Source organism: Cloeon dipterum, chromosome 3 (assembly GCF_949628265.1).
Source record: "Cloeon dipterum chromosome 3, ieCloDipt1.1, whole genome shotgun sequence".
Lineage (NCBI taxonomy): Eukaryota > Metazoa > Arthropoda > Insecta > Ephemeroptera > Baetidae > Cloeon > Cloeon dipterum.
The window spans coordinates 18,247,732-18,270,789 of record NC_088788.1 but is presented as its reverse complement, the minus strand read 5'-3'; the positions used below and the strand labels follow the sequence as shown (position 1 = coordinate 18,270,789).

Below are 23,058 nucleotides of genomic sequence, written 5' to 3'. Positions count from 1 at the left end.
AACATTGAAACGTTGTCGTTTCTTGGAGATCAAAATCGACCGCACCCCCAAATCATTTTATGTTTCGCAATCTGAGTAAGATTCACGCGCAATAAAACAATATCGCAAATACCTTAGTGGTTACCTTTAAAACTTTCCACTAAACGAGTTGTAAAAATTACCTGGCGTACGTGATTAACCAAACACAAGAAATATTTACAACTATTTTCTTGAGCCAAGGCGTCCTTAATTGGAATCGCTTCTCAAAAGACGAAAAAAATTTCCCACCGGTCACGCACCAAAAAAAACAAAAAAAAACATGAGATTTGCATACTTTACAACGTTCATTACGCAGATAAACTAGCGCGCAGTGTATATATGGAGACAAAAAACAAGCTCGAGATTTGGGAACTCCCTGTTCAAACAATCTGCGCTTCTCAATTGTGACAAAGATGAGCAGGCCTGTGCAATAAAGGCGGCAAACACAGAGGAATAAAAATTAATTATCCTCCAATAGTGGCGAAATGCTCGCGAGATAATTCCTGGCGAATCCTTAATAAAGGCGGCCGCACATTCGCAGATCTCATTCTTAGCGCAAACCCTGCAACTATAGCGACGACAAGTGCGTGGGTGAGTATTGGATAAAATCATAAGACACTATATGGGTCTCTGAAGGTGGCAGCGCAGACCGCAAGGCTGATGCATGTCACCTTATGCCGCAGTTCGCTTCCTTTTCTAGAGTATATATAAAAAGGATTTTTATGTTTTGCAGATCGTCTAGACATCATCTGCAATGGAGACGAAGCTTACCGCCACTTTCCTGTGCGCCGCACTCGCAATTTGTGCAGTTTTCGCGAATCCGCTGCCCGAGGAGGGCTCCGAGTTCAGTGAGGAAGACCATGACGCTGACATCAAGAGGGTTCGAATGTTGAGTCTGGGCAGGCCAGACGCGAATGTTGGTGAGCTCCAAAAAAATAAATATTATTTAAATATATAGGAATAATTTATTTCTTAAAAATAAAACGTTTCAATAAATAAAAAATTTCCTCTATTTTACTAAATTTATTGTCTATTAAGTAGAAAGTTGATTTAATGTCAATTTGAAAATAATTTAACAATCGCTTGAAGTTTAATAGTCATCCTTCTATGATTTCTTATTATTCAGTTTTTTCTTTACTCGCTTTTTATTTGATGAGTAATACAGGACTTTATTGATATCTGTATTTCTAAATTCTTAAAATATCATTTCTAAAAAAGCTAAATTAAATTGATTTCAAGGCATGCACGTTGGAAGATGGAATCCAGAGTCAGGCATAAACCCGGAAGAATTGGGTTCGTATTATGAAGGTGACATGCTTTCCCTGCCAACCAGCCAAGGCAGAAACGGAATCATCAACACCTACTATCGGTGGCCAGGAGCAATCGTTTACTATAGAATCCAGGGAGCATTCAGTGCGTTGTAATTGATTGCGACTATAAGCACCAAATAAGATTCGTTACGAATTTTTAGCTGTTAACCAGACGGCTCTGATCCAAAGAGCGTTCGACGCATACCACGCTAACACGTGCATCAGATTTAAGCCATACGACGGAACGCAGAGCAACTACTTGATCATCAAGAGCGACAACTCAGGGTGCTGGGCCACAGTCGGAAGGGCCGGAGGCATGCAGTACGTTAACCTGCAAGTTCCCGGCTGCGTCACTATGGTGAATATTTTTAAAAATTTAAAAAAGGGTAAGCTCAACTTAATCATGCGCAGGTGGGCACGGTCATCCACGAGTTGATGCACACAATTGGCTTTTTCCACGAGCAGTCGCGTACCGACAGAAACCAACACGTGAACATTTTGTGGAGTAACATTACACCAGGTAAGCGTGGAAAGCAAAATGTCCATATCTTTGATATTTTTTGTTCACTTTGTTTGGTGTTTTAGGTAGAGAAGGCAACTTTGATATCAGAGATTCGACTGCATTCGGCGTGACTTACGACTACGCTAGTGTTATGCACTATTCATCAAAGGCGTTTTCATCTAATGGTCTTCCCACAATTCAAACTATAAATGTAAGTTTCTTGTTGATGAGCGCTCTCTGACCAAATTTGAAATCAATTAAAATGAAGAAAAAAGCTTTTTTATATTTTTTTGAAACAAATATACGCGTTAAGAATTTGTTACTTAAATTAAATCCTCTCTGTTGCTATATATGTTTAAATGTTTTGTAATTTCTTATTTTAGCCGGCTGGAGCTTCAATTGGACAGAGGAACGGATTCAGTCAAAAAGATATCCAGAAAATTAATGCAATGTACAACTGCGCAGTCTGATGCAACGTCGATATTCCCTGACTATGTGAAACCCTGAACTATTTAAAATATATTTAATAAGCAAGCAAATACATTTTATGTTTTTATTGTTCTCCAACTAAAACTGAGTCGTGAGCGCTGGAAAAAATCCATAAAAATTAAAATAATAAAAACGCGAATTTAGGGAGGGATATTGTGCCGCCGAACTGTGTTCTTCAAAGCGGGTTGCATATCTCTTGAAACTCTTTTCCCGATGAAAAAATCGAAGGAACTATTTCTGTGGCTGATAGTTAAGGGGAGGAGGGGGGATCGTCACGTTACTTACACTTAAATGTTCTGTGGCGTTGAACTTAATGGTTAAATCATTTTTGGACAATTTTAACAGCATTAAATCCATCCAACCAATTTGTGAAGCCCTTAAATTTAAAAAAGTCCATTTATTAATTTTGTTTTGCACTTCATTTCGTTTGTTGAACAGTGCTAGAATTAAATTTCCAATCCTGTGTGAATTTAAAATTCAGATCCATCTAATCTCTGTATTTTTTAAATTTGATATCACTAATTTAATGCGTAAGTGGCATGATCTCATAGATTATGAGCTATGGAAGCTCTTTAACAAAATAGATTTTTTTCCCCATTACCCCTATATTGTATCAATGTTTTTCACAGAACAGCCAGTCAGAATCAGATGATCCAATCTTGTAGGAATTTTTTCATAAAATCGTGATCAGCCCAAATTGTAAAAGAACGAATTGCATAAATAAAATAATGTATATTTCAAGAGATATTTTTTGCAAATAAAATTATTTTTATTATACAGCATAAAATATTTGTATTGAATCGTCAGCAATTATTAAACAAGAATCTTGGACATGTAAGGTCCATCGAGCGAGTACCCGATTTTCCTGTAATAATTTCTAGTTCCTACGCCAGAAATCACGGCCAATTTCTTAGCCCCATGTTCTTCCCGAGCGATCCTTTCAGCTTCCTCCATAAGTAGGGCTCCAAATCCTTGGTGCTGGAACTTGGTAGGGTCCCTTGCAGAGACTGGCACCACGGAGCCGTAAACGTGCAGCTCTCGAACGATGGAAACGCCGCCCTTTAGCTCTGGCCGGAAGGCTTGCCCTGTGCACTTGCGAAGCCGCAGCAGCCCTACCAGGATGTCTTGCTCAGGGTCCTCGTAGGCGAGAAACGTCTCCCAGCCGCCGTTAGCCATGTAGTCACGTCTTACAAGTTCAACCTGGAAATTTGAATAAGTGAAATTGTCACGGTACTATATTAATATTTTTAAATTTACCTGATATGGACGAACTTTTCTGTGGATTTCAGTAATGCCAACCTCTCTTGTCCTTACGTCCCTGCAGCTGAGTCCCTGCTCTTGCAATCGAGCCAGGCACAGCTCTCTCAAATTTCCATGCTCTACGCCTGACCTGTAGCATTTACAAGTACAAATTTGAGGGAAAAATTTAAAGAAAAAAAGCAATATTTCTTTTATTTAATTTTCTTTTACTATTTTAAAGCTTATTTCTCAATGGGAAAAAATGTATTTCACTGCTCTTGATTGGGCACCAAGGCACCAGTTAGCCATTAGGAGGGTATATAAAATTTATAATTTTATTTCCAGAATTAATGTGAAGAGCAGAATTATTTTTTTCTTCCAAAAAGCTAAATAAGAAAATATAGAATTTTTCTCCTTCATTTTCAACAACCCATTGATTCAGAATTCTTAGCAGCTAATAATGTGCCATGAATTTTGTTTTGAAGGGTAAGTAGTACTGCGGAACCGAAACAGTGAGGTGAACAGTGTATGTTAAAGTGTGGTATCTTTTCAATTAATTCCTAATTTATGGAGGTGGCAATTAATTTTTTAACCCATTATTTGTAAATTATATAAAAATTTGTAGTTTCTACGCTGACAAATAAAAATTTAAAAACACTTTAAATGAAAAGTCATAATTATATTTCAACTTACGTCACAAGCGGCATTGGAATGTCTCGCTGCACCCTGTAAATCCTGGTCCACGGGGGTACCATAGCCAAAATATCTGCCACCAACTGGACCAGTCCACTTGGCGGCATGCTACGGTACCGGCCAGTTCGCCACAGCTCATACAAGCCAGTCCCTCTGATCACTAGGGTCGGGTAAATTTTCAGGCCATCAGCTCTGAATGCCGGGTTTTCAAAAAACTCCTACCAAAAGAACAATCAAAACCCTTCTAATAATAAAAAATATTCCTTCACTCACTTGGAACTGCAAAAGGTCCCTCTCAGAATCGACGTTGGGCAAGTCGGGCATCATGTGCGACACGACCTTGAAGCCAGAATCTTTGGCCAGTTGGAAAGACTCGCTCACTGCTCTCACCGTGTGGCCTCTGTTGGTGTCGCGGGCCACGTCCTCGTACACAGACTGCACGCCCACTTCCAGTCTGGTGCAGCCGTACTTTAGCATGTCGGACAGGTGCTTCTTCAGGCAGTAGTCGGGCCGCGTCTCGATTGTTAGCCCAATGCACTTTACACGACTCCTCTCACTGTACCTGCGATCATAAGATTAAGCTCTCGATTATTTGTCATTAAGGGACATAGTAGAACTGGGGCTTGACAAAATCCCGCATTTTATGCAGATGGCAATTTCACTAATTGACTGGGATTTCGAAACATGATTTTATTAAAAAATCGATAGTTCAAGAATATGAATATTTTAAAAATCACTCAAATTAGCAATTATATAATAAATAATTTATGAAAATTTAAACAAATCTAGGTTGTCTAAATGGTCATCTTTTGGCACTAATTTTTAAGTTCTAGAATAATTTAAACTTGATACATTCCCTTTTTTGACACACTGAAAATCTCGTTTCTCCAGATTACAACCCAATTTACTGGAAAAACATATTTTCACTGAAACAAAATACCATAAAACGTTGTAGGTACTCAAAAATAAAAATGTAGACCTCATCAAATCTCTTGTGGAAACACCCGATTAGAGGTTTTAAATTTAGCCGTTCTGCCAGCAGTTCAGCATGAGTCGAAAATTCAGAAAGCAATATTTTTGCAATCTTAAATTTCATTAAAATATAAACATTTATTTTGCAATTATACCAAATAACCAAGACTAAAATGTTTGGAATATGTACGAAAGTAACAGTATTGTCCTTGCTGCAATTTTAATCAAATTTGAGATTGATAAACGTCTAAATTGTAGTAAAATTGCTGTTCAAATTATAATTTTCCGTAAGGGAATTTGGGAATATAAACCTAGGCCTGAAACATAATTTTCAAAGATGATGAAAAGGAAAAAAATAAATCTCAATCCACATTTTTTACAGAAAATCCCGCTGCATCACAAAAAGCTTATTTTTACGAGGGTTTCCACAATTTTTGCACATTTTTCTTAGACACATACATGATTATTGGTTATAGACTATCAATTCTATAGTGACATGAATTGTTAAAAGAAAATTTAAAAAAGAAAATTTGTTGGTGATCAAATTGTAAAATATGCGGAAAAAACTGTGGATTTCCAGTTATGTCTTGCGTAAAAGAACGGTATTCAGATTTGAGCATTGAAAAATTGGCGAACCCTGTTTGTTAGGCCTGACACTATAATAAGTTAATATTTAACAACAGGCACCAAAGAAATGGGGAAATAATTTTTGTACTTACATTACTGCTTCGTCTACAGATGAACTTCTATGCCCTGACAAGGCATCATGGAGATTTCTAATGAAGTAGTCTCTGTAGTCTTCAGGCATACTCATGAATGTTCCTCCCATGACAATAAACTCGACTTTGTCCACAGAGTGGCCCAGTTGCTCCAACTGTGGAAATCCGAATTTTGTTATTATTAATAAATACTTTCCTCTAGTCAAATAGCATAGAAGAATAAAAAATGTGACAAGAATTAACAGAACTAGTAAAGTCAGTTCAAGCGGAAAAAAAATCATACCTGTTGCACCCTGTGTCTGGTCTGCAAATATGGGTCATATCTGGCTCTGATCGCTCGCATCGATGTAGGTTCGTAGCCGGTGTAGGACTGAGTTGAATACTCAAAATCAGAGTCTGGGCCACCAGGGCAGTAAACGCAGACATTTCCCGTAAGGCTGACGTGAGGACAACGGTGGGGCTTGCACATCACAGCCACAACAGCAATCTGAATCGCATTTTGACATTATTTTACTCCACTGTGATTAAAAAAACATACTCCGCTGGCAGTTCGGACAGGCTTAGCCTTGAGTTTGGGCAGGAGCAGCTTCTTCAGCTCTGGAGGCACGGCGGCAATGATTTCCGTGAGCCGAGGCGAGTTTTGCAGACCATGCTTAGAGGCAATTTTGGTTTTCAGCCTGTTCAACTGGACGTCGCGGCCCTCCCTCTGCGCCTGGGCCAATTCGGTCACGATTTCGGTGATGGCAGCCAGACTCCGCTGTTGCTCCTCCAGGACTTCGCTGTGCGATTTCTCTAAAAAGCAAAGAAAATATGATAAGAGCAAGGAAACTGAAGAGAAAATAAATGATCGAGTTAAATACAAAAAAAGAAATGTTTCACATACCTGTTTTACCTTTGTCCCTGGCCATTTTTGGAATAATTCAAAGTTAAATTTAATTAAATAAGATTTTTGAAATTCTTGATGGTTTAAAATTAACTTTAATCGTTTTAAAAGCGAAATTCAGCAGTGAATTGCTTGTGTCATCACCGCAGTCGAAAACCAAAACAGTGCCATGTGTTTACCAAGACGTGCAGCGCAGCCAGCGCCAGCGCTCGAAGTGATCACCCTGCGAACTACCATCAACAGTGCTGGTTATGCAATCCGCTGCACGGGGAAATCATCCCTGTGGCCTAATAACCGTTTCTGCAGGGGCTCTCCCCATATTAATGCTTTAACAGTCGTGATACAATTTTTCCAATGTTTTGAACGCGTTTCTAGCTTTTCTTGAGTATAAATTATTACAAAAATCCCTCAACCAATTTTCAATGATTTTTTAACATTGGAAGGAAGCTGTTTTAAAGAAAGGCGCGAAGAACTATCCATTAAAACTTGAAAATTCTTTTATTTTAAAAATTCGTTCCCCTGTAGAGTTTGTTCCAATCTACCGAGAAACACATAACATTAGCTGTTTTTTTACATAAAAATTTCCCTCAATAATTAGATCATTTTAAAATTAGCGCTTCATCCTGTGAAGCAAAACTTGGTGGTACGATTCACCTGCAGCTGGAGCGGCACAGGCAGCGCCGACGAATCGTCACGACTGCACGGGTCCGGCGCCGCCTGCTGAAGGTACATCCACACGATGATTGGGCTTAAAAATCTATTTTTAGATGCAGGTAGCAGGAGAACAAGAACTGCTAGAAGGTTTGATGCACGCCTCGCATTGTTGTAACCTCTCGACATATTTATGTGTATTCCATTTTTAGAAAATAAAAAAATATTGAGTTTCGGAGAAAAAGCCCGATTTTTATTTCCGAAATATTTGGGAAAAAGTTGCATTCATAGTGACGGAGCGACAACAGGTAGACTTTGGATGATGGGCAGTTCCAAATGCTCACTTTTTTCGACGCGGGGTGCGCGGATTTCACTCTGGACGCTAACCTCGTTGAAGTCCCTCGCCAGTTTTCGCACCTCTGTAAACCGAAATTTTAATATATCAGGGTAGCAAGGAAATTCTTTTTTGCAGTTTTTGATATTTTACTTATGCAATAATATCTTGCAGGGATTCTATAAACTCAAGTTAAATATATTATATTAGTTATTTGCCCATTACCTCGACATGACTGACTTGAGCTATGAGTAAAGAGAAAATTCTGGTGATATAGTGGGCAGGAATAATTTTTAATTACATCTTTACTGAACTCTAAAAAGCAGTGTAGATTTTTTTAACTCTTTTTCTCCTTTTTTATTTTTATGAGAAATAATAATCGAAAATGAACCCTTGCCTAGTTAAAAAATTAGTAAATAAATAGGATTGGTACCTCTGTTATGTCTGGCCATAAGTTTAGTCAGCTCAGCCTCTTTGCGCTCGTCCCAGCGAGCCTTGGTCCTCGCCCTACTGGCCTCCCTTTGGGCCTGCGCGGCCGCCGCGTGTTCGGCCCGCAGTTTGGCCGCCAGTCTCAGTCTCTCCTCGCCCGCCTCCCGCAACTGCTGCATCCTGGCGGCCACTGCTTCCCTCGGGTTGCCGCTGAAATCCACTTTGGGACATTCCAAACATCAGTGTCCACATTACCACAAATTTAAATTGAGAACAATACATTTTTTCAAGCATTTGACGGTGCATAACTGTGTAAGACTTGTTAGGGGTGTGTGCTTAATTTTCATTTAAAACGTGCTATGAAGTAATGGACTTAAAATAAACATGCGAATATTGGAATTTCAAGCAATTTTTTGTCACGTGTCAAAATCAACTAAAATCAATTATTAAGGTACTTTAGTTTATTACAATTTTTCTTTAAATTTTATTAGCATCGAAACTGAAGACGGAAACTAACTTTGACCAGCATACAATCTTTCCTGCTTTTTAAATAATATTTAACGAAACGGTGACCTTAGTCCTCTGCAAATAATTCCTATAATTGATTAATGTGTCTATGTCTTGTCTATATCAATTTGTTTTTAATAATAAATTCTTTTACAAATAAAATTTAGGCCAATTCAATAATACAGTAATAAGAAGCTGTGAATAATACTTCTTTAATGTAATCTAAAGTTTAACTTAATCAACTATTAAATTTATTTATTTTATGTTATGTTAATTAGCCCAAATAATATATTATTTTTATATTCAAATAAATAGCATACAGAGGAAAATATTACAAATACCAATATAATTCAACTATAAAATAACGCATATTCAAAATGTTATGAAAAAAATATAAATAGCTTATTCATTTTAATACGCAAAATCTAATAAAATGCGTCAAAAGTTGTTTACACTTTATAAAATAATTTGGTTTAGTGTGTGCAGTGTGCCATGAATCGAAAGCGCAGCGCCGGCTCGGTAGCTGGAGTGCGCGTGCAAACTGCTCGCGGTCGGTTGATGAACCGCTATTGAAGCGGCGGCGGAGGGTTATTTTTAGAATTGAAGAGCAGGAGCGCAAACGCTGTAGAAGGTTTGGCGTGCCTGAAGGTGGCAGGGTATTGAATTTTCGCGTTTATTCGGCCTGTGGAAAATATTGAATCAGTTCGTCGACGGTACCTCTCGCATGATCCTGCTGCAGGAACTGCTGTTGCATTGTTTGCGTGCCGTTGTTGCGATAGCTGGCCGTCATCAGGGCCATGTGTGGCTCGGTCACGGGCCGCTCGAGGGACTTCAGCTCCCGGGTGACGACGTAGGTGGTGCTCAATGGCGACGGAGTCCACGGCTTGGAAGACCGCCTCACCAAAGGCGCGTATTCGCACTCCTGCGTTGGTTCCAAGGCGCTGAGTTTGTGGCAAACATTTTTGATTAATGCATGTCCCTCGTAAAACTTTCAAAACTACTGAAGACCGTGACCAGTCAACTTTTTTCTGAATCCTAAATCATTGTGCGAAAGATAAATGAGCACGAATCATGCGATTTCAGGCTGTTTAAACTAAAATTGAAAATATAGCTGGCCTAAAATTGCCGAAATCCGTCCGTAAAAATTATCCAGGTGTTATAAATAGGTTAAATGAACGTCTAAATCTGTGAAAGGTTTAAAATAAAACCATTTTCAGAAGCTTTAGAGGGAAAATTCAGAAAAATCACCAAGCTGTAATTTTTAAGACCGGCCGATTTAAAGAATAGAAATACAATAACTTCCCCATTTCAAAACTTAACGATTTGACTCTTCGATTTAATGGAGGCTGAAATCAATTTAAAATGTTTTGAATGGGAACCATACACGACAGTTTAATTTTCTTTATTGCGTGCTGTGTGAAATACTCTACCTTGTAAAATATTTGTGCCTATGGATTCCGTTCACTTCAGAGGCGCGATCGAATTGTCTCCTGGCCACCCTTGCGTGTCATTGAAAACAAAAAATCAGCACCGATTCAATACATGTAGCAAACACAAACATTCTCTCAAAATGGGACAGTCAATTTAGTTGACATACAAAATGAATGTTTAAATGGCATTCAAGAATGCAACGAAACGATCTGAATGTTACCTTGAGCACAAAGTTTTGTGAACTTGTTGTGGGAAGCAACTCTTATTTGACACCACGACTTCCACGCTCGGATAATGAGGCAGCTCGCTAAACATGTTTTTGAAAACCGGCCGCAGTTGCTGAGTTTCGTGTATAATTAGCACTATTAATTGGCACTTTCATTTTATCGTTTTACAATTTCGGCTGCCTCTCTAGCCGCGCAGTTGGCCGCCTTCATAAAATCTTTGAATGTAGGCACTGTGAATAAAGGGTCTGAAACAAAAAGAACACGGATTTTTACTGAGATTGGTTTTCCTTTTTTTAATTTAAACGTCAAAAACAATAATTTCGATTCTTGATAACTATATCACTCTCTCTCTGTCATATTCCACGTACGCAAACAAAAATTTAGTCACAGTCGTACTGGTAACGATATTTTTTAATTAATTTGCTGCCTCTGTTGAATATTATTCCAATCTTAACCTTTCATATTTTTAAAATAGTCTTGGTCATCTTAAAAGCCTCCCCTGATTGGGAGTTCAAAATCCAAATTATAGGCTTAGATCAAGGAAGTGAATAAATTAATTAAATTCCTCTGAAATTTTAAATTAATTTATAGCACACTTAATAAAAAATATTCTGTAGAGAAAGAAATTTAAAATGATCACGCTTCAACCCATTATTGATTTAAATTGCTGCTTAACAATATTACTTTGTTCTGCGGTTAACCGTGCAGTTTAAATTAAATAAAAATTATAATTAGCATAATTAGAAATAACACAAAATATTTAAAATACCGTAGAGATAGTCATGGGGTCTGGAGGGGGACACCGAGCAGCCCCTCTTGTGGGCCATCCTTCCGGCCTCTGCTTTAGCCCACAGATTCCGGCAGACTGCTAGTTGCAGCGTTAGTGGTTTGACGCACGCATTCCCCCGTGGGCACCACAAGCGCAGGGAGCGAGAAGGAAAATCACAAAAGTCGAGGATCACCATGGCGACAATGGTTCGTGTTTGCTCGTCCCTCGTGGTGCTACTTTGGGCTTGGTACATGCAAGAAAGCAAGTAAGCAGCCTCGCCGACGTCGTGTTGCGCTCAGCACGCGGCCTATTATGCATAATTTAGGCTGCCGACAGTATCTTTGCCCAAACACACCCTCTGACACGCTCAAACGGCGTAATTAATGAATGAACTGCCGCATTAAAATTCGCACGACAGTTTCCAAGGATATATGCGGTATTTTTGTTTAAATTAAATTTGAAGTTACGCTAAACCACGCGACTCTTTGAATAAAAAAGCTACTGTCAATGGAAATTGTTGCAATTCATCTCTCACATTAGCACATCCTGTCTCTAAATTGTGCGATTACGGTGCTGCATTCGGGAAGGTTAACGCTTTTTAATGGTTCCGGCACCACTTTCCGTCGTATTTTTTTCAGCAGTTTCGTCCCAGCATGGCTCAGATATGGAATGGGTTTGCTACTGCTCTTTTCGTAGTGCTGGTAAAAATTCACAGCTCCTAGAGTAATTAAATAATCAGCTATCAAATTTAGTTTTACAGTGTTGCGTGTCAAGAAGAATGGGAAATAAGTATTTGATAAAATTCATCATAAAAACAATTTAAATCTCCGCTTCTGATTATTTTAGGTCAATCCCGCAGCCCTAGAGCTGTTCTAAATTTCCTCCCTTACACATACATCGTCAGTTTGCTGCAGGTTCGTTTTTATTTTCCCTCAGAATTTCCATCTAATTGACGTGCGTGCGTGTTTTGTGAATCAAGGCAGCTCAGAATTGCTGCGATGCTCCGGTTTTGATTCCCAACTACGTGCAATCGCAGTGTGGCGCAACCGCAACAACACGACGCTATGGTGGCTACAGGTACAGGTCAAGAGGCAGGGGTTTCGGCGGTCTTTTCGGGACACTCGTCAATGGATATGGATACCAAGGCAGGATTTCAAACAATGGCGCAGGTTTGGGATTATGTTTTTTATGGGGGTTCTAATTTAGAAACTCGTTTTCAGCATTCACTGAGCAAGTCTTGCTGAACGTGGTAATTTGATATTTTATTTGCACGACAAATAAACAAATCAAAATAATATAAACTTGATAAATCATACTTTATAATGTTATTAAATAGGAAAATACATATTTATAAGATGGTATTAAAAGTTTTTCCAGCACTAAGTTGAATTCTTCTTGATTTTGCTAATTTTGTTGCCATAACTCGGTCCTCTTATTTAAATTATATGGATACAATCATCATGAGATTTATTTTCCTATGTTAAAACATCTTAAAAATGTGTTCTATAAAGACAGTTATTATTCCAAAAATTTTCTTTAGGATAAAATTGGAATTTTAGCTTCATTATTAATTATATTAGAATGTTGCGCGCCTTCAAAAATCGTCCAATCTTTTTAACTCGCTGCATTTTAGAGTTTGTGGATTAATTTGCTGTCAGTATCATGTGTAGTGGTATCAAATGCAGTGTATTAAACCTGTCACTATACAAGAATGTCGCAACTTGAATTATTCCCTACATTACTGGAACATGCTAGTCATTTAACGGTCGAGAATTGCACAGAATTAAATTGCACAACATTTTTAGTGCTATGCCGACTGCGCGTACCAAGGGCTGGGCCTTGTAAATCAATCCACCTTCTCGAGCTCTGCTTCCTTGAACATGGACCAAATCAGCACACTTTTTAGCAATGCCACGGATTACTATCCTGATTGGAGTGATGTCGTTTCAAATGCCACCGATTATTGCTCATCAAAAGCTTCGAGTATTTAACAAATTATTTGAAAACTAAATTAATAACTTGAATTAACATCTTAGCGTCACCGAGGGCAATTAGGACCTTTAGTGGCCGAATTTGCTCAACGTACCCGTTGAAATTCTCGATTTGCGTTAGGCGGTACCTTCTCCAGGTAAATTGTGCAATGGCTAAAACAGGCCGCCGAACTGATTAAATTGCTCCATGCGCAGAATTGTCTGTCTGACAACACGACTCAAGGTACGTATTTGACACGTGTTATTTTGCACGGACGCGTGCATGAGAATTCAAGACTAACCACTCTCCCCGCGCGAATTAGGCAACACGCAATCAAATGCTTTTCTCATGCGAATTTCAGGCAGCCAGTGTGATAGTGCGTTCAGCAACCTCGCGGCCGCCGCCGATGGCTTCTCACTCAGACCCTACTTTAACACCAACTCGCGGTATAGGCTCCTGTTGTAGCTCCGATGAGATGAATTTACAATCAAATTGGCTGAAATGTTGTCATTTTTATTTCCTATTGGGGCAAGCATCCAGAAATGAAAATTTTCGATATGAATATTGAATTTTAAAAAATAATTCACCCCATTCATTTTTAAAAATTGCCTGTAAACTTATGAAAAGGTTTCGAAATTCTTTTTCAAATCAACATTTAAAAAAATTTAAATGTGAAAATAAAGTTACAAATTCTGCGTCAAAAAAGTCTTTAATTCATCCAAGAACCCGTCTAAAACCGAATTTTGCTCCAATAGTTTAAAAAGTAAATAATTAAAACATTGTTTCTTTTGAAACCCGTTTCAATTTCCCAGCCTTTAACTATTCCATTGAATGTTTTCCGATTTTAGTGTCGACAGCATTTAGGAGGAAATAAAACATGTATTTTTGGATTATTAATAATACACTTCTTCTTCCAATTAAATGGAATCCAAAGCCACATCATATTTGGCTGTGACAAATTTTCAATCAATATAATTATCATCTGTTCAATGTTGGAAATTTTTAGGTCTCTGCATTTCTTAAGCACGTTCTCGTGCCTCATTTTTATTCCTCTCAGCGTGATAAATCCAATAACTGTCCGTGTCTTTTGTAAGATAAAAACTGCACAAGCAATAAAATCGTGATTTCCATTTGATTATACAGAGCTAGCCACTTGGAAAGCGTTTAAAAATATTATGAAGCTGATTAAAAAATGCGGCACCCAGTGGCCAAATTTGTGCTTTGACCTATTCAAAAAGGCAGTATAAAAAATTAATTAAATGGAGAAAATTTACAAAACCTGTTTATTTTTCGCAAAATAAGTGACTACATTTAAATTGTTATTTGGTGAGAAAGAGACACATCATTGCAGTCAATTCGCACGTTTTCCGAATACAGCCGAACTCTTTGATTTTTTGTCGAAATTTCGTTAGAATTTCATCGAATGCACGAAATATACAAAGGCATCTAAAGAGAAACTGATTTAATAGATGGGTTTAGACTGTTTTAAGACGGTTCTATAATTATGGTTTTAATTGAGGTGTAAATGGCTTAAAATTGCACGATTCGTGCTCATTTGATCGTCCCGCAACGATTGTAGGCTCATACTTAATAAAATGAAGGAACTTTTAAATGCATTTAAATCATTGCATAATTATATCCATCCGAAACATTGCAGAGTTGGTTCGGAGAAATAAGTTACAGATAAAAATTGTAGCCTGTGTATTTATGTTGAATGCCTGCAGCACGAAGAAAATCGTTTTTATGAGTTGCATTCATGTTTGAGAGACGCAAGAGAACCTTCGATTATGACAAGGTATTATATTTGTTTGATTGCTCTGACAAGAAACTTAGAGTTAATGCGCATTTGTGCTTTTGGTCGACGAGCTGAGCAGAGCAAATTGAAAAACTAGCTCTATGGTGAAATATTTTGACATTCTATTGTGTGTTGATGTTTTGCTTTGGAGGTCAGCGAGCCATTGGGAGGTTGCTCTCCGGATGATTGGTGTGTCTGTGCAAGGCAAGGCAAGGATGGTGGGCCGAGCGGTGGATTCACACGCGGGATGAAAAGCGAAAGTTAAATGTCTGCAAGCTGGGGAGGCCGTCGGGTCACTCTGGTCACACCATAAAACCGACGTAATTGCACTAACTCGCTTTTGTCTTGCCCCGCCGATAAAATATCATCCATCATGGGTTGGGCAACGTGCGAATGCGAATATCCAGCTCAAATCTCATCGCAGCGAGATGATACTGTGAATGCGAATTCGAATCGCGCGGCGTCGTACTTCCTAAGCTGATAAAACCCTTTCGCTTTTTAGAGGCAACTCCCCTGGATGCAGAAAAAGCGGCTTTTTTGCGGTTTGAAGTGCGAGGCGGCGCGGCCTTGGTTTCGTGCTCACAAGGTGCAGCGATATTGAAATAGGCCTGCCGGTGTAAGCCGCACCTGGCCTGCCGATATGAGCTCTGCAATTAAAATATTCCATTTTTTTGGAGCGTCTAATGGAATCGGTGTAAATAATAGTGCTTTAACTACGAGCCTTGAACAGACTCATCTATTTTCTTTGCGGTGAGAATGGATCAGACTGATTATGCTTGAGTGCTTTGTATTTCTCTGGCATGGAGCAGGTAATTGAACTTTGACGGTATTCACACTTTTCGTCAGTCATCTGATATTAACAACTCTTAATTGCTTAATTTATTATCAATAATTTATAGCAGCCTATCTTTATATAGTTGACACAGATATCAACGATTTAGTACATTTGGCAATTCGAATTTAAGCAACACTAGCAAATATTTTTATCTAAATTATGTATGTGTAAAATCATTAGTGTGGCTCTTAAATATTTATAAAACTTTATTAAAAATTTAAAAACTTCACGGTAAATAAAATCAATGCAACAAAATTAATAAACATTTTAAGATAAAATACAATGTTTATTTTAAAAAATAAAATTTGTACAAAATAAATTAAAATTTTTAAAAATTATTTTATACATTACTTAAATTTGTATTGAGAAAATTTAATACAAATAAAAAAAAATTTAAAAATAAGTAAACTATGTTGCAGGAAAACAATTCTCAAATTGGAAGAGGAAATTTTACTCATTTGTATGATTAGGAAGTGAATAAATTTGAAAATTGTGCACAATACTATCAATAAGAGAATCAATTGGTGCATTGGTTTGAATTGCAATTTCGGCTAATTCCAAGCGTCGTCAGCTAACCCGCCAGACGACTGGCACATCTGCACACGGACTGACAAACCAGTGCTCCAATTGATTCTGTTGTTAATCTCCTTTGTACAGTTTTTTATTTTCGCTTTCTGACCGTACAAGCAAATTAAAAGTTTCCAATTCTAACTCGAAATTGTTTAAACATCTTTGTCACTCTTAACGATCATCGCAACATTCCATATCCTCCCACGCGAAGAGAGGTAAATAAAATTAGAATATTAATTATAATTAAAAAGTAGTTTTACGATCCAAAAGATACGAAAAAATTGCTAGCATTATGAGAGTTAAATTAACTTAAATATGCACAAATCTATTTTTCTCTGCTTCAAATTTTCACTTTTAGCTGCCCTTTCCTTGTTTCGAAACCACACAGGTAATAGCCATTGAGTAATACTGTTGCTAGTTGATTTAATTAAGTCAGACTGGGCCAAAAAAGCAATTTGAGTCAGATGGAGTCGCCCATATTTCCAATCTTAGATGTCATTATCTTCGCAAACAGCAGAGAATTTTAAAGTGTATAAACTATTTGCTCTACTGAAATTCCCTATTGTACAATAATTATTGACCATTAACAGGAGCTTTATTTTAAGTGTACGTATAGTTCTGTAAAATAAATTTTTATTTGTCAAATATGACTGATAAGTTTTGCTTTAAAGCGTTTTTGAATGTCTTGAAAAATATTTTAGACTGACAAATTGTAATAGACTCTTTTTTAATGAGTTATTGAGGTAGTTGGCGGTTGAGAAGAAAAAGAGAGTAAGATTTTTAAATTATATGATCATGTATAAACGTTTATTGCTGATGTAGCCGCAAATAAGTTACAAAATTCACAATTCAGTCTGATGTAGGTGCATTTATACAATTATTACAAAGTGAAAGGACTTAGTGGATGAGGGCAGCGCCGTAGGCGGGGGCGGCGTAGGAAGCATAAGCGGGAGCAGCGTACGAGGTGTAGGCGGGGGCGGCAGCCACGGTCTTAACGACAGCGGGGGCGGCGTAGGAAGCGTAAGCGGGGGCGGCGTACGAGGTGTAGGCAGGGGCAGCGATGGCGGTCTTCACGACAGCGGGGGCGGCGTAGGAGGTGTAGGCGGGGGCGGCGTAGGAAGCGTAGGCGGGGGCGGCGACGACAGGAGCGTGAGCGGCGTAGGCGACGGGGGCGGCGGCGACGACGGGGGCCTTGACGGCGACCTTGTAGGTGTTGGCGTAAGAGGTGGCGACGGGGGCGACGGTCTTAACGACGGCGGGGGCGGCGTAGGCAGCGGGGGCGTAGGCGGGGGCGTACGCAGCGTGGGCGGCGTAGGCGGGGGCGGCGTAGGCTCCGTAAGCTCCATAAGCCAGGGGGCTGGCATAGGCAGCGGGGGCCAGGAGGTTTCCGGCGTTGGCGACGGCCAGGAGGGCGGCGAGAGCAACCTGAATTCAGGGTGTGTCGGTTAATATTTTATTTTTTAATTTTATAATTACAAATTGTTCGATTTTCAGTTTCTAAAGAGCGGTACTTACAAATCTGAACATGGTGAATGAGGTTTTGTTTCTTCGGCTGTGGCTGAAAGAATGATGCTGGAAGGCGGCCGCCACTTTTTATAGCTGGCTTTCCGAAGGAGGGGACCCTGGCCGCCTAGCTGGCGGAGCTTAGGGCAGGGGAGCAACCTTGGCGATTCTTTCTTGGTGCGGCGTCGTGCACGCTGCTTCAGTAGGGAAATTGAATGGAATTAAATTAACTGGAGCACTCCTTGCATCACGCCGGTCATCGTTGGTCACTCTGCGTTTCTTGGAGATCCAAAGAGGATATTACAATTCTCTCATTGCTGGAGGCGGCACACGGCACTTATTTTTGCAAGGCTCACTTTGATCATTACACCAGATTGTTTTTCATGCCGCATTTGAGAGTCAAGTGCAAGATGCCAGGTGTTCAAATATCTACACAATTGGTCTAGACATTGGTCTTGAAGCCTTTGTAAACCACTCTGCACCTGCATAAAAAATTCCTTTTAATTTTGAATAAAAATACAGCCTTGCAGTCAACGCTATATCGCTCCTTTTTTCAAGAAGATAAATAGGAAGATAAATCTCTAGATTTAATTAACATATTTTCTTAGATTTTGTGCAAATTAAATCTATCTAAATTAAATATATATAGTGAATAATATCAAATTAAATACAGCATTGAAAAAAATTATCATTCTTTCATCTAGAGACTAATATTACAACTCAAAATTTAATAAAATCTACCCTAGTCTTGAAATTTCCTTACGAATAAATTATAGCCTCGTTTTAACAGTTTTTGCTTCTCCCTTTATTTTCTCCTGGTGCAAAAAATGATCTGCAGCCAAAACGCGAAATTTGTTTTAGCAAAAAATATATTATCAACACGATATAATGATTATTGATGATCGTTTCGAAACTAGTTCCTTTCTTCCGGCGTGAGGACCCTGAATCTGTTGTGTTTTCGCAGACGGGCTGTGGCATGGCAGACGAAATAGAGAGGAAAAGACCCTGACAAAATAATTGTTGCTTACGCCTGCGTAGGAAGTGCCGCCGGCTTTGCAACAAAAATGCCGAGGACCAACAGAAACCTATTAGATAAGGCGCACAATTCGTAGATTCATATTTATTTCCCAAGAACTCCACAGTGAGCAGACCAATTATTATTTGTGGGAAAGAAATAAATCAGGAAGGATATCCTGCAGATTATCCTTGTTGATGACCTTTATTTTTTATTCCTATAAACAACTGCAAGGCATTTTGAAAATTGAACTATAATTTTGGCAGTGTAGTTTAAAGATATTTAAAAAAATGTTAGATGGGTTAAGAGCTAAAAAGGCGATCAAAATATTTTTTGCATTTGTTTCAATACTTCAAGTAGTAAATTTATTGAACTTTCTATCAAATTAACACCACATTTCTTGTTCAATCTATAAGCTTCAGATTGAATTTTTTAGACATTGATTATGAAAACCTATGCATTAAATTAAGCATCATCATAAAATATTGTTTTAAATTTTCCTTTTGCTAATAAAATTTTCTTACTCATTTAGAGAGTAAAATATAAGTCTTCACATTTCTGTAACTATAATAATCCTCTTAAATATTTAACGAGTTCAAAAATATTGAAAATAAAAAGAGTTAACATACATATAAAACAGTATATTTAATTTAATATTGGTTATAATGAGTTACCATAGCAAATGCTATGATAATTAAAAAACTACTGTTGCAAAATAAACCAATGTTTCTGTAGAAGACGCAACTTCAGTCATGTGTCACAATGTTTCGCAAATTGCCCGTTCATTTTGCATTCCAATTGCGGTTGGACCTGACATTAAATGGTGTTTGTTGAGGATTTACGATGCCGTTAAGCTCGTTTCCAGCCAATCAAACAAATTGCTCGAACAAAAACGATAAATCCGATTGCCCGCGTGTTACGAGGATGAGTAGTTAGTTGCTGGCAAGCGCGCGCGCGAGTCCAATTTCACTTTCAACGCGCGCGCGCTTGCGACAGTTGCATAATACGCCGCGCACTTGATCCGCACGTGTGTGAAACAATCAGCCCGCGCGGCCGTTTCCTCGTCTCGATTTGCTGCCACGCGATTGTAATGTAGCTGGCTCATCTCCGCATTTATTTAGCCAATTACACGGACATATTATGCATTTCGCCGGCGACGACCGCGAGAGAGTCTAATGAACGCGCGGTGCGTGTTGCAACGAAATGAGGAATTCCGAACTCGAATTGCACGTCGGCGTGAATTTCACTCTTGAATTGTAAATCTATCCGTCTATATAAAGAGTGGATTGAGCTTTTATTTTCAATTGGGGTCACGATCCTGCGTGCATTTCTCCGAATAATTGAACGCCACTGCAGCTGCCGCAAACGAGCTTCTAAATAGACGACGAGACACTTCTCGTCCATTACGCGCGTGACACAGTTATTGTTATGACGTGTGCGGTTCGACAGCAGAACCTGCTAGAATTTCCAAAACTAACTGTTGAATTGAATTACAACTCGTTTCATTCATTTGCCTTGAAAATCAGACAAATTGGTATCCATTTCTTTTGGGGGTTAGCTTGTGGGTTACTACCGAGGACCCCGAACTGCCACAAGCTGAAGCCGGCTGAAGCCAAAGAGGCTTAAACTAGATCACGTTTTATTTTACACTGGGACTAATTTAGCAGGAGTAGATTACCTTTCTAATGCATTTTTGGTTCTTTTTAGCAGAGAACGATTATCAACAGTTTGATTTGTGAATCATAGATGGTTTTTTCAGAGTATAGTTAACTCATTTTAGACTTTTCGAATTATACGACGGTTTCTGAAACGATTTGACGGTGTTTTGAGGCATATTAACAAGTCACTATATCATTTTCTCAGAAAAATTGCACCACATGCACTAACTTATAAAAAATTTAAATTTTTTAAACAATCATTTTGAGTTATATTTTCTTCCCAAAGTGGAAGACAAAAAAACGTAGTGCACGAGATTTCCTTCTCTATTTAGTGTGAATTAAACGCATTTTCAATCGCAATAAATGGAAAGAAAAAAATTTTTGCCACAACGGTTAAGGCTAAAACATTTGAGAAATTTGTGACGAATGTGCCGTGCTTCACATTTTGAAACAACAGGAAAGCAAATTTTTCAAATCTACAGAAGTGCCAATTGGTACCAATTTTGGTCACATTGTTTTTATTTTAATTGGCTATTTATCGAGGCTAAATCTGTAGAACTGAGCTCACAGGTGACTGATGAAAGTCCAACTTTTCAAAATATCGATAATACTGAGTGAAGACGAGTCGATCCTGAAGCACATTTGAAGGATTTGGGAGTAATTAATTCCCGTCATCTCCAAATTTTCGTCTACAAAAACACATCACCCACGACTACTTGTTAAAATTTCCTTGTTTTTCATTCATCCTTTAGTGACAATTTATTTATGTATTTTAAATCCGCCTGTTTTCAATGCATTGAACATACACACACACACACACATATATATATATATATATACATACATACATACATAATACACACACACACACACACACACACACACACACACACACACACACACACACACACACACACACACACACACAAACGAAACTAAACTATCTTATTTATTAGCTCCAAATATAAGAGCCAAAATTAAAATTGATGAAATTAATCGTTGTTTACTTCCTGACTATATGGGGGAAAAGATTGCAAGCAACGTAGGATATTCAGCGATCTCATATAAAAGTGTCATGAAGAAATCTAATATGAACATAAAATTAGACGCCAAAGTATAATTAGTTTGGACAGACATCTCTACAAGTTACAAAATTCAACGCAACTTTCTCCTGGCAAGCATCGAAAAATACGCATTAGCATTAGCATCCGCTCTATATTGTGATTTGGGTCTCTGCGCCGTTAATAAATGCATATTGATTTCCGAGCCATATGAGCCGCCAAGATTGCTCAATCGCGACTAGATAATTAAGCAATATCCTCTCTCGTGTTAGATTTGGCTCAGCGACAAAAATCGCCAACTTTCCGCAACTCTCCTGCGCTGAAAAATCACGTTCCGCCGCACTCTCACAATAGAAACGAATTGGAGTTTGTTTTATTATACCCTGTCAATTTGGTCCGCAATCATTTTCGGTGAGATTCAGGAAAGAGTCGGGCGGTCACGTGCCGCATAAAGTGCAGACACAAATAAAAATGTCTATCTCGAAGAGAGTGCAGTGCACTTTATACACTTTTTACGCTGCTTCGAGACGCCGACCTGTCGGTTTTCTTATGCAATCGCCGGTGTAAAGAGACACAAACGCCGCTGTACAGCAGCTGGAGGCGCGGCGTGTGTGTGCTCATATACGTATATTTTTCACCCAGTTGTTCATTGCCCTTTCTTTTTGTACACCAGCTCTGGGTAATCGCACTTTTTGCCTTTAATTGTGCTCGCCGAGAGCGATGTAAATGCGGTCTCTAGCTGCCTGAATGAGCCGGCGGTAGTTTCATTTTATTGATTAATTTGAATGAATAGGCTGCCAATTATGTGTGTTTTTACAGTCGCGTCTGGAAGTAATAAAACTACCGGCGTTACATGCATAGACCTGATTTCTACTGCCAATAATTGAGTCAGTTCTAGTGCGAATTTCAGGGCTTACGCAATTTTTCTTTCAAAAACTTGATTTCGGATGGACAATTATCAACAAATTTACCTCGAAAATGAATAAATTGTGAAAGGACACTGATTTTAAAATGAAATTGGGAAAAGCTTGAGAAGAAAAAATTAATCACACGTAACCATACTGTACCAACCGCTGTTTTCGTCTCGCAGCTAAATAGTACGGAAAAGTAGGATTTGATTTTTCTTTTAATAGCTTTCAGTAATAAAGCCTCATTAAAAGATCAGTGCAGAGAACATAATACATAGTCAATATTTATTTTATTTTAAAATTGAGTCACTTTATTTGAAAAACGGGATGATTACACTTGTTTATATCTCATAAAAATATTTATAGTAAAACAAGTTTTTAATGGAAGAAAATTCTTGGCAAGAAAATGCGTTCAAGGCTGCAAAACGGTTAACTACTTCAAAAGTAATCTCTCGCCGCACTGATCCGCAACAAACAAACCATTTTATTTACTGTGCGCTTGACAAATGCGTTTTTTGCACTCTTTACAAGGAAAGCGAACCTTTTAATTCGAAAAATTATGAATTTAT

The 23,058-nt window shown here is 38.4% G+C and overlaps 5 protein-coding genes across 7 annotated transcripts; 2 read left to right on the top strand and 3 right to left on the bottom strand.

Moving 5' to 3' along the window:
- Positions 1 to 474: 474 nt before the first annotated feature.
- LOC135940702 (hatching enzyme 1.2-like) lies at positions 475 to 2,371 on the top strand. The gene is made up of 7 exons (XM_065485703.1): positions 475 to 609; positions 752 to 938; positions 1,258 to 1,431; positions 1,490 to 1,686; positions 1,740 to 1,848; positions 1,914 to 2,041; positions 2,214 to 2,371. The coding sequence occupies exons 2-7, from the start codon at positions 773 to 775 to the stop codon at positions 2,298 to 2,300; spliced, it is 861 nt and encodes a 286-aa protein (XP_065341775.1). The 5' UTR covers positions 475 to 609; positions 752 to 772; the 3' UTR covers positions 2,301 to 2,371.
- A 711-nt stretch (positions 2,372 to 3,082) lies between these two features.
- On the bottom strand, positions 3,083 to 6,987 carry Elp3 (elongator complex protein 3). Of its 2 annotated transcripts, none has more exons than XM_065485081.1 (8): positions 6,826 to 6,987; positions 6,481 to 6,734; positions 6,226 to 6,429; positions 5,943 to 6,097; positions 4,525 to 4,813; positions 4,252 to 4,469; positions 3,577 to 3,709; positions 3,083 to 3,519 (listed from the first exon to the last, which is right to left on the bottom strand). In XM_065485081.1, the coding sequence occupies exons 1-8, from the start codon at positions 6,848 to 6,850 to the stop codon at positions 3,133 to 3,135; spliced, it is 1,665 nt and encodes a 554-aa protein (XP_065341153.1). In that variant the 5' UTR covers positions 6,851 to 6,987; the 3' UTR covers positions 3,083 to 3,132. The 2 variants fall into 2 exon arrangements, with proteins under 2 accessions (XP_065341153.1, XP_065341154.1); XM_065485082.1 differs by having other exon boundaries at positions 6,835 to 6,969.
- A 746-nt stretch (positions 6,988 to 7,733) lies between these two features.
- On the bottom strand, positions 7,734 to 11,403 carry LOC135940698 (cilia- and flagella-associated protein 91-like). Its single transcript, XM_065485698.1, has 7 exons — positions 11,174 to 11,403; positions 10,573 to 10,649; positions 10,398 to 10,516; positions 10,177 to 10,245; positions 9,464 to 9,687; positions 8,244 to 8,459; positions 7,734 to 7,895 (listed from the first exon to the last, which is right to left on the bottom strand). The coding sequence occupies exons 1-7, from the start codon at positions 11,367 to 11,369 to the stop codon at positions 7,762 to 7,764; spliced, it is 1,035 nt and encodes a 344-aa protein (XP_065341770.1). The 5' UTR covers positions 11,370 to 11,403; the 3' UTR covers positions 7,734 to 7,761.
- On the top strand, positions 11,344 to 13,865 carry LOC135940699 (uncharacterized). Of its 2 annotated transcripts, XM_065485700.1 has the most exons (9): positions 11,344 to 11,874; positions 11,926 to 11,962; positions 12,020 to 12,087; positions 12,153 to 12,342; positions 12,394 to 12,422; positions 12,979 to 13,156; positions 13,210 to 13,301; positions 13,360 to 13,387; positions 13,506 to 13,865. In XM_065485700.1, exons 1-9 carry the CDS (start codon positions 11,827 to 11,829, stop codon positions 13,607 to 13,609), a joined length of 774 nt encoding a protein of 257 aa, XP_065341772.1. In that variant the 5' UTR covers positions 11,344 to 11,826; the 3' UTR covers positions 13,610 to 13,865. The 2 variants fall into 2 exon arrangements, with proteins under 2 accessions (XP_065341772.1, XP_065341771.1); XM_065485699.1 differs by having other exon boundaries at positions 13,360 to 13,649.
- A 3,256-nt stretch (positions 13,866 to 17,121) lies between these two features.
- Positions 17,122 to 17,990, bottom strand: LOC135940500 (cuticle protein 10.6-like). Its single transcript, XM_065485426.1, has 2 exons — positions 17,860 to 17,990; positions 17,122 to 17,769 (listed from the first exon to the last, which is right to left on the bottom strand). The coding sequence occupies exons 1-2, from the start codon at positions 17,869 to 17,871 to the stop codon at positions 17,242 to 17,244; spliced, it is 540 nt and encodes a 179-aa protein (XP_065341498.1). The 5' UTR covers positions 17,872 to 17,990; the 3' UTR covers positions 17,122 to 17,241.
- Positions 17,991 to 23,058: the final 5,068 nt, after the last annotated feature.